The sequence below is a fragment of the Megascapheus bottae genome, chromosome 5 (genome assembly GCF_031878675.1).
Source record: "Megascapheus bottae isolate mThoBot1 chromosome 5, mThoBot2.hap1, whole genome shotgun sequence".
NCBI lineage: Eukaryota > Metazoa > Chordata > Mammalia > Rodentia > Geomyidae > Megascapheus > Megascapheus bottae.
The window spans coordinates 59,707,790-59,719,299 of NC_143513.1; the positions used below are offsets into that span (position 1 = coordinate 59,707,790).

At 38.3% G+C, this 11,510-nt stretch overlaps 1 protein-coding gene across 1 annotated transcript in view; it reads left to right on the forward strand.

The window, feature by feature from the left end:
* Met (MET proto-oncogene, receptor tyrosine kinase) overlaps positions 1 to 9,268 on the forward strand; it is a 115,495-nt gene extending 106,227 nt beyond the window's left edge. The window contains exons 18-21 of the mRNA XM_090333188.1: positions 1,378 to 1,487; positions 2,671 to 2,836; positions 6,253 to 6,389; positions 6,508 to 9,268. Of these exons, the coding sequence (XP_090189314.1) occupies positions 1,378 to 1,487; positions 2,671 to 2,836; positions 6,253 to 6,389; positions 6,508 to 6,718 (624 nt within the window). The 3' untranslated portion in view covers positions 6,719 to 9,268. The remainder of the gene's footprint in view (positions 1 to 1,377; positions 1,488 to 2,670; positions 2,837 to 6,252; positions 6,390 to 6,507) is intronic.
* Positions 9,269 to 11,510: the final 2,242 nt, after the last annotated feature.

The window sequence follows — 11,510 nt, forward strand, 5'->3', positions numbered from 1 at the left end:
AACCCAGAAAATCAATACTGATGATGCCCCCTAACTCTGATATCTTAAGGACACACCTATACTCCAAGACACAGCCTTGCCACAAGCTTGTGAATTAGCAGGGGCTTCAGCCTTTCTTGCACCTTTCTCTTGTGCTCACAAGCTTCATACTGGCTGACACAGAAGAAATATCCTCTTTCTGATGGGCAAGTCCTTGTCAAGGCTGTCAGTCACAGTGACATTTCAGATTTAAGCCTTATAGTACTCGCAGCATTCCTTTATCCATTCACTTTTGGAGGTGGAGTTTGTGAAGGATGGGAAAACCCATTCTCTGTGGTGGTCCAGAACCCAAGGGGCTGTGAACAGATGCATCTCTGCTAGTAGGAGGACTTCTAATGTGACTGATTTCACTGCAATGTAGGTTTGAGACCACTAGGTTTAAATTGAAATCTTAACTCCACCATTTATTCTCTGAGTGACTTGAAGTGTTTATTCCCCCTCTTGCCAAACAAACACACAAGTAGTCACTGTCTGCCTGGTATTTTGAAACCTGGAACCATGGGAACCCTCGAGAGAATGTCCCCTCGCAGAGCTATTCCTAGAAATAGTTAACAATTAGCCAACAGAGCACTCTACAAACCAGAGCCTGCTGAAGATATTCTAAGTGGTCAATCTTTTCTTTAGTTGATTTCTTATTGTAATTAATAGAGGGGTTACAGTTATATTCTCCAGATAGAAGGAGCATTACTTCACACACATTAATACCCCTTCTCATGTTTTTGTCCCCATTTCCATCCCCACTAAGTAGTCAATCTTAAACCTGCCTCGCCTTTTCTTTTCAAGGGCACCACAAAGATTGCCATGATACTTTTCCCCCTCAATCCCCTCACTGTCTCCAGTGCTTCACATGAATCTGCAAAATCTGATGTCCCCTTCCTCCTGGAAATTTTAGCAAATAATTTTTTCAATGGCGATTGCCACATACTGTTAGCTTCATCACACCTGCAGAATTATAAAGCCTATGTTTTAACATACCTTTAGTTCTCCAGGTGAAAAATGGAACCCATATCATCTGCATTACAAAAATGTTTCAGAGATGGTCAGAATTCATCAAAATATCTAGCCTAGTGCTTTGTTTATAATAGATACTTAATAAATAGCTGTGGATATTATTTGAACAAGTATTATTATTATTAACCAAGTGTGATGGTGTATGTTTATAATCTCAGCCCTTGGGAGGCAGAGGCTGGAGGATGGAGAGTTAAAGGCCAATCTGAGCTACATAGTGGGACTCAACTAGTAATTCATAAACATTTCAAAAGAAGCTCTGACTTTAGAAGCTCAGCACAAGAACAATGGGTGCTCAGTTTATTCTTTTCCAACTCTCTTTGATTGCAGAATCCAACTGTAAAAGACCTTATTGGCTTTGGTCTCCAAGTAGCCAAAGGTATGAAGTATCTTGCAAGCAAAAAGTTTGTCCATAGAGATTTGGCTGCAAGAAACTGTATGTAAGTATAAGAATCCCAGTGTCCAGAGTCCAAATTAAGCATGGGAGAGTGTGTTTCTCACTATTCCAGGATAGTGAAAGTGCTTTCTCTTCTTATGTAAAAATCTTTTATTTCCTCTACAGTTAAATGCATGCCTGTAAACCTTGGGAGATGTGGGCGGGGCTTTTAGAATTGACCATGCCCAGAATTTAAAAGGTTGCTCTCTATAGGGGATCTTACACAGCTGTTGTGTACTTTTGCTTTTCTTTGTCCTTCCCACTGGTAACCCCCAGTGTTGTGGTTTCACACTGAGTTAGTGCTTGGGAGGGAGAATTTGATCTTCAGCATTTTATGGTGAAAGGGGAGGGGCTCCTAAGCTAAATACCACTGCACACTACTTCCCAAGAGCAGATTTGAAGTCAGCCTGCAGCAGCCTTACCAAAAATGGTATTTGAGAATGAATATACAAAGAACTTTTATTTGTGTCTGTCTGCCTGGCTGTATAACACAACAGTCAACAGTTTGTAATTGATTCAGTGCTTTCTCACTTGCATAGCACTGATGCATGACTGATGGTATGTGTGAATGAAGGAGCTGTGCTATTAATTTGCTACCTTAGTTTCACAAACACACACACACACACAACATCCCATAAGCCAACTGAAACAAAGGATACACAGTCCCAATTAGCAGAAAATAATTTCATTAAACCTGATTTGTTTCACACATGCTTTACTTTGTATCCTAATCTCAAGAGTGGGGATTTTATAGACTGTCCTAGCCTATTTGAGAAGGAAGAGTAACATAACAGTCCTACAACATGTCTCTCCCATGACACTGTGTATTGCTAATAGGTTGACAAGTGAAGAGGAGTGTTTGCATTTGGATATTCCATTTGCAACAAAGGAAAGCTAGGAGCTGTACCTTTTCCTCAGATACATATTAAGGCACAAAAAGTATTTTCATATCCTGCACCATTCAGAATGTCTCTCCTCAGCCTGTTGAGTTTATAATGTAATTTTCAAGCATTTTTATTCAAGAACTTCACTATAATTTAGTACTAGTCAATAGGCCAGATGAAACTCTGGTTTCAGAAGTTATGAATTTCAAATAATAAAGCTCCTTGTTCCGATCTATAGATATTTAGCCTCGATATAAATTATTAGCTTTCAGTCACCAATAATAATGCTTTCCCTTTGTGTAGGTTGGATGAAAAATTCACTGTCAAAGTTGCTGATTTTGGTCTTGCCAGAGATATGTATGATAAAGAATACTACAGCGTACACAATAAAACAGGGGCAAAACTGCCAGTGAAGTGGATGGCTTTGGAAAGCCTGCAAACCCAGAAGTTTACCACCAAATCAGATGTGGTAATGTATTTGTCATTCCTGAATTTCTCTACTTTTTCTTTTATACCCATAGTTTCATGGCAAAATAATATTTTAAAAAATTGAACATCATTAATTTCAGTTATCTTCCTATGGGAAACTGGAGATAAATGTCTAATGGTAACCATAGTATATGTTCATGAAATCCCAAAAGCACTTATAACCTGAAGCACCACATTGAAGCTGCATCTTCAGGATTTCATTATTTTTTTTGTCAGCCACAGGGCTTGAACATAGGGCCTGGTCACTACCTCGGAACTTTTTCCCTCAAGACTAGTGTTCTAACACTTTGAGCCACAGCAACACTTCTAGTTTTATGGTGTTTAATCAGAGATTAGAATCTCAAAGACTTAGAATTTCCATCCTCAGATCTCAGCCTCCTGCATAGCTAGGATTACAGGTGTGAGCCACCAGCTTTCATATCCTTTTAAAGGCACCATCGCCATCACCAGTAGCATCATATAGCAAAATTCAAGACTAAGAACAAACTTCATTTTTCTTTATTTTATTGTTTGCTTCCTTTCTTCCTTTCTTTCTTCTTCTTTTTTTTTTTTTTTAAATTTTTGTACCTGTCCTAAGGCTTGAATTCAGGGCCTGGGCACTACTCCTCAGTCACCGAGCTTTTTCACTCCAGGCTCGCTCCCTACCACTCGAGCTAAAGTTCCGCTTCTGAGTTTTGGGTGGTTAATTGAGAATAAGAGTCCCATGGACTTTCCTGCCCAGTTTGGCTTTGAACTACAATCCTCAGATCTTATCCTCTTGAGGAACTAGAATTATAGGCATGAGCCACAGGCTCCTAGCTTTTGAGAGAAATGGCTTTTGAGAGTTCAGAAGCAATTGTTGAGAAGAATCTGCAAACATGAAGTGAAGGAGATGAACAAAGAAAAACCCAAGAGAAAAGACTACTACTATGAAAACCAGAGGAAGAGCAAGTTCCATACAACTGTGATTCCTGGAGGGAGAGAAACATTTGAAGTTTCCATCCTTCAGGATCACAACTATGGTATCTGAATACCAGGTGGGCAGAATATAATGGTCATAAAGGATCTGAACTTCAAAGAAGAAGGGTTGGCAGCTATTGAGGCATGAAAAAGTGTGATATTAGGAAGTGAGGTATCATCTTTTTTCCTTCCTGTGAGTCAGCAAGAGGGATAGGTGTGTCTCCTACTGACTGGTGAGTCTTCCAGTGAAAGCATGTCAGTTTCTGTTCCTGTAAGGAGTTGGAGAAGACAGTCAAGATTAAATCCAGCTAATGGACTATAGGTGGTCAATAAATAATTGTGTCATACATAGGACATAGAAATACACCACATCGCAATAGTTGCTCAGGTGTTTAAATTTCCCTCTTTGTAGATATGGCAATATGGTTTCTCTCTCCCTTTTACTAAATGATACTAGACCACATAAAGGCAGAACCAGAGTAATTTGTATACAATGCTACTTTGGCAAATGGTTACTGATTGCATTCATCTACAAAGTTTTGCTTCAAAGACAGTGCAATCTTTTGAATGTTGACGTGGAACACTCCCAACAGCCTGTAATAAGCTGTGTGCCTGTGTTGAAATCTGCAAGTGAAAACTTGCCTGCTTGAAGATAGATTCTTTCTTGGGCAAAAGCCCAAGAGGAGTTCAACTAATCTCTCGGGATTTTTTAAATCCATAAAATTCAAGTGACTGCTCTTGAAATTACTCATACCTAGCATTGAACTGTGCTTCACACTTAGCACAAGTTCTTTTATTAATATCTTTATTCACTTCCCATTTGTTCTAGCCAGCTGAGTAGCTGCTGTTATCTTACATGAACCTATAAAACAAATTCGGTCTTCCTCAGATGGCCATCACTCTTTCTGAAACTTTTCAATGCTAACAATTATCTCTTAGACTCTTCAAAAAAATTCATCTCTTTGGTTTCATTGCCCTTTTACACAGTCATTATCTTATTTTCTGTGTGAGTTATCTGCACAACACTCAACTCTGTTTAATTAGCCCTGGGCTCTCTTGGGAATTTGGACCTTAACCTAATTGTTATACATGAACAAAGGTCAATAGATATTTGTTAAGTTAAATTTTAAAGCAAATTCTGGAATTAAACGTTAATATAATAAAGTTGTCAGAATTACTTATAAGATTCTCCGGCTCTAAAGACTTAATTTTGAAAGACTGGATTAGACAACACAGTTATCTAGTTCCTACCTAGGGAAGGACTTTGAGTTCTACATTTAGTTGTCTCAAAGGGCTTTTTATTTTTTACAACTTGGCCACAGAGAAAGAGCTGTGAATGGAGATTTGTATCAACTATGGAATCTACCTGCAATATTCTTCTAGCCAAGAGTTAATATTGAGAGCTACATTTGCTTCTCTTTTGTTTTCCTACATCTCCTGCCAATCTGCCTTTTTTTTTAACCCCCTTCTCTTAAAGCTTTTTATTTTTCAGAGCCTCATGTCCTCCCTCTGTGCTTCTCAGTCTTGGAGTGGCACAAAGGTGTAGCCAAAGAACTGACTTCTTGAATCTTCTGCACAGGGTGATCTGTGTATGCTGACTTCCGGTCCTTGTTGCACTCCCTTGGCACTTGTCCAGGGAGAGATAATGTATAGGACCTGATCTGTTCTGAGTAGAGTGCTTTAAATCAAGAAAATGCATACTTAGTGAAGTTCAGTAGACCTAACAAGACCTCAGGGTCAAGAACACTTAAATGTTTATCCCAGTGTGAATTCAAATATACTAGGGAGTTTTAGCAAATCAATTAACCTTGTCCTGTTTTTATGCCTGCTTATAAAGTACTAATATGGGTGATTTATGTAATCTAGTAACTTTAACATAAAATTATAATTTTATTTAAATTGACTCTGTAGGGAGCCTAGAAATTTTATTATTTCTTATTTTTATGATGGGTTTTTACTTACATGGATTATGTCTTAGTTTTTTAACATTTATGTTTAGTTTTGATTGCCTTTCTTAAAGAGTATATATTCCTTTTGAAATCCCACAAATTTATGTTCTGGAAGGCTTCCTTATGGGTCTCTCTTACTAATAATCTAAAGTCATAGTGAAACTACTGAAGGAGAGGATAGTAGCATGTTAGGGCTTTGCCCCTACAAAAGGAAACTTGGAAAATGTACTCCAGTAACTAGAAATAAAATCTTAATCATCATGTAGATTTAACATATTCTTTAAAAAAAAAAGAAAAAGAAAAAAACATACCTTGACTTGTGATCCAAACCTTTCCAGTTCTGGTTTAAATAAGCCATGAAATATGTAACTCAAGCACGACCTTCAGGAAATTTTTGCCTGCAATAACAATAGTATTGAAGTTTAGCTGTGAATACCTAATGATTTCTTCTCATCCGTGCATGCTCACACTCTCCTCACCTCGATTCTTTTCCTTCTTCCTTTGCTAGTGGTCCTTTGGTGTGCTTCTCTGGGAGCTGATGACAAGAGGAGCTCCCCCTTATCCCGATGTGAACACCTTTGATATCACCATTTACTTGCTGCAAGGCAGAAGGCTCTTACAACCTGAATACTGCCCAGACCCTTTGTGAGTAGGATTCCTCATAAGATCCTCTGTCTCTTTTTTATATGCTGTACTTTAGCAGAAGTGCTTGCTTTTCAGAAGTCTTTCATCACATTTTTTTCTCCCCCCCGCCCCAAAACAGGTATGAAGTAATGCTAAAATGCTGGCATCCTAAAGCTGAAATGCGTCCATCCTTTTCTGAGCTGGTCTCCAGGATATCAGCAATCTTCTCCACTTTCATTGGCGAGCACTATGTCCATGTGAATGCTACTTATGTGAACATAAAATGTGTTGCTCCCTATCCTTCTCTGCTGTCATCAGAAGATAACGTTGATGGAGAGGTAGACACATGATGGATGGGCACTCCACCAGCTCCTCCCCCCCAACCTTGGAGAAACATCCTTGTATAAGCGTGAACCACCAGTCATGCTTTGTTCAACATTCTTCACTGCCTGGCCTTTGAAAGGTCATCCATTGTACTTCATTTTTGCCAAAAATGGCACTTGTGTGGGACTTGATAATGGTCATTCTAAGGAACTTTGAATCTGACAAAGCCTCAGAACTACAGGAGGCCTTGTCCTTGGGTGAGTGACCGACAGCTTTGAGAACACTCCTGTCAGATTTGGAGTCCAAAATCTGAATTCTGGGGTGTGATTTTTTATACATCAGAATCCTGCTTGATTTCATGTGAGGAGCTGATATGATGGTTTCAGAAAATGCAGAAAAGCTGATCTCACCCAGGATAGATGTGGCAGCCCTACCACCAGAACACTCATTCAGAATTCCAGTGTTTCAAATAACTTTTATGGGTTATATTGTCATGAACCTTTACTTTATGAATGTTTTCATTTACCCATTTATCAGACATTCCTTTTTAAATTTTTATATACACATTCCTTTGGAGGACCTTCCATAGCCAATGTACTCAAAGTTTCAAACTAGCATGACCCAAGTGTGCTTATAAATTAACAGGGATATTTATGTATTGTACATAGATGACATTAAAAAGCTCATAAAATAGCTGGGAGCAGTTTTGTCTACTCAAATCTTTGCTTGTCATTTAAAAATCAACCATTGTAGAATGATACTGTCCCAGTGGGATGAATGTGGCCATTTACATATTGTCACTGTGGATGTTTTGTTTTTCATAAATGACAACTTTGAAAATAAATAGGCAATTTGTGATGACAAATATTTTTAAAGATAACTCAGCATGTTTCTAAAGTAGACTACATCTAACTAAAAGGATTATTGTTCCAGGCAAGGTTCGTATGTAGAACAAGAAAAAGGTTAATGCACTGTAACTGTCTCAGGTGGCAGGTACCCACTTCATAAGCAATTGGAAACAAGTCTTTTAGGGAGTCCCACTGTGTATCAGGTTGTGCTTTTTGTTAAGCTAATCATACTAGCTAGGCACCTGGTGTCTCACACCTGTAATCCTAGCTACTCAGGAGGCTGAAACCTGAGGATATCAGTTTGAAGCCAGTCTAGGCAAGAAAGTATAAGACTCATCTCCAATTAACTACCTAAAAGAGCACCAGCCATGGGTAAGAAAGCTAAGGGACAGAGCCCAGGCTCTGAGTTCAAGCCCCTAGTACACATACACACACACACACACACACACGCAACTAAAGGACAAATGGAAATCTGGATTGTAGTTATTCTGAACAGAAATTTGGGGATGTTTTATTCTGTGGACTTTGTGCTTACTACTGTACAGTGCATGTGGTATAGATTACTCTAACTAGTTTTTCCAATGTAAACAGTGAAAGTATTATATTTTTATAGAAATGTTTATTTTTTATGATATAAGATAAAATTTTGTTAGGCCACACATACAAAATGGTGCACTGTGAACATCTCAGAAAAGGTATGTCAGACTGGGATTAATAGTGGCATAATTTCAAATGGATGTAAATAGTGATAAGGAAATGTCCTAATTGCCAGAACACCCCACCCTCATTACATCACCAGGACTTGAAGCCAAGGGTTAATAGAGCTTACTCTATGACCAGTGTGTGTTATGCTGAAATCCAGTAGTTGAGCTGGCTCTAGTTATAGGAAAATGATTCCAACCAAAGCTCTTTGACAATGGTAGGACTTATCAGGAAGATGCAAGGAATTTTATTGCAAAGGTATTGCAATGTGAATTGCAATTTTACTACCTTGTAATTATGAAGAGTAATACTAATTTGGAGACAATAGTATTGATGGATGGAAAAAAACACTCACTCCTCTGCAGAAAGAAATAACTGTCTATAAGAAAACACATCAAGGCTGGGTGCTAGTTGCTCATGCCTATAATCCTGGCTTCTCAGAAGGCTGAGGTCTGAGGATTGCAGTTCATATCAAACCAAGGCAGGAAAGTCTCCAATTAACCACTAGAAAACCAGAAGTGGTACTGTGGCTCAAAGTAGTGGAGCACATTCCTTGAGCAAAAGAGCTCAGGGACAGAGCTCAGGCCCAGAGTTCAAGCCCTACAACTAACAAAAAAATGAAAGAAAAGAAAACACATCAAGAATAGAAGGAGGTCAAGCATGGTGGTCTCCTTATAATCTCGGCACTCAGGAAGCAGAAGCAGAATAATTGTAAATACTGAGCCATATGGGAAGACTCCATCTCAAAATACAACACAGGAACACAAAAACCCAATCTGGAGACAGCCCACTAACAGAACTGCATACCTGTATATACATGTTCCAGAGTGCTGCAATGTGAAATTTCATGTTTTCTATTTATGAACTTTTCTAGGTTAATGAGTCTGGACAGATTGTGGGAGTCATTCTTCTAAGTATTAGTTGTCACTGCCTATACCTGCAGTTGAGCTGAATGGTACTTTGTATGTTAATAGTTGTTGTTCTGAAAAATCATACAGATAAAATAAAGTGATATGATGTCTTGTAGATGGAGAGTTGGTTATTGCTAGTCATGCTTGATTGCTTACCCCATTTCCATAATGACAGAGGAAGCCTAAGATTGATTTTGCCCAGCTCCATGGAACTCATCTATAGATGACAAGCTTAGCTAGGTTAATGCACTAGCAGTATTGAAAGGAATTTGCATCCCTGAGTGTCTGGAAATCTCCCTCTTATAGGACAGGGAGGGAGTGTCTTGAGTTACTGAACTTCCTGTATTTTTCTGACAATCTTTCAACTGTTAAAACAGTCTCTATTTTAACTTAGTTAGCTTTTCCAGTAGGTTATAACCTTGGAGTATAAAAATATAAGTGTAGCTGCATCCTGGATTAACACAGAGGTATCAGGCAGTATCAGTCTTGCCCCTCAAAATTACCCCTTTTTGGCTGACTGCAGGTGATTCACATCTATAATCCTAGCTACTCAGGAAGCTGAAATCTGAGGATTATGGTTCAAAACCAATCAGATCAGGAAAGTCCATGATAATTTTATCTCCAATTAACCATCAAAAATGTTGGATTTACAACTGCAGTGCAGTAGTAGAATGCCAGCCTTGAGCAATAATGCTAAAGGTCCTGAGTTCAAGCTCCATACCATCCCCCACCAACACACACACACACACACACACACACACACACACACACACACACACACTTCCCTTTTCATCTACACAAATGCCTGCACTTCTGAACCACCAGTGACAATATGGTTTCTATATATTATTTTGCATTGTAAATTCAAAAATGACATTTTAGTCATCTAAGAATTGGTAGAACTTTGATTTTTAAATTCAAGACTTCAAAATACAATGGAGCAACCACTTTACATGGTCAAACTCTCTCTCAGCTAAGGCATGCATTGCATAGGGAGTTCGATCAGTATTATATGCTTTACAGACACAAGAAGCCCATCATCTTTGTATTCCTATATCTGACAATTAAAATGCTCAGATAATTCCTGAACTGAAATAACAGTTTAATTTCTTCTACCAACCACTCTGAAAAACCACAGGAAAAATGCCTGCCTACATGACATTTTGATAAACACTGACATGAGTAGGGGGTAAGAATCTTCCAGGAAAAGAGGGTTATAAAGATATCCTTTTCAGGCTGGGCATGTGGTTTAGTGAGTACTTGCCTAGCATGTGTGAAGCCCTGGGTTTGATTCCTCAGTATCACATACACAGAAACAGCCAGAAGTGGCGCTGTGGTTCAAGTGGTACAGTGGTAGGCCTGAGCAAGAAAAGCTCAGGGACAGTGTCTCGGTCCTGATTTCAAGCCCCTGGACTGGACTGGCCAAAAAATAAATAAATAAATAAATAAACAAACAAATAAATAAATTATATATATATATCCTTTACAATATTTTTTTGATTATTTGATTTTTTAAATTGTATTTTATTGTCAGGGTGATGTATAGAGGGGTTATAGTTACATTCGTCAGGTAGTGGATACATTACTTCTTGAACATTGATACCCTTCCCATGTTTTTCTCCCAATTTTCCTCCCCTAACCCCTCCCAATCATCTTGTTGTTCCCCTTCCCTTCCCTATTTCAAATAAACAAATATATATACAACATACCAGGTTCCAAAGTCAGATACAGAAACAATATCAGATGAACCATAACGGAAAAGAAGAGAGAAGAGAAATAACTTCACATAATACACTAAGGATAGTAATCAAAAAGATAAACCTCTTGTTTCCATATCCTGGATTTCATTTCACTTAACCTCATCCTATATGGCCATATGTACATAGCTTTTGAGCTATTGTGATCCTCTGCTAGGAGAATCCTAGACATATACTAATTGTTACAAATGAGGGAAACCATGGAGCCTATTTTTCTTTGGGTCTGGCTTACTTCACTTAATATGATTTTTTAAATATTTTTTATTGTAATTAATAAAAGGGTTACATGATATTTGCCAGATAGAAGGTGCATTAATTCATATACATTGATACACTTTCACATGTCTTGGTATCCATTACCCTCCCCCCTACCCACCACCCACCACCCATCTTGGTTTTCCCCCCTTCCCTATCAAACTTCAAATAACCGAATACAAATAAATTCAATATATCAGATAACAAAGTGAGATACTGTAACAATATGAGATACCTAAGGGACAGCAAAGGAGATGAGAGATAACATAGTACATTAAGGACAACAATCATTCATTATATGGCTTTTGTTTCAATATCCTGGAGGTCCTTTCAGTTAGCTTCATA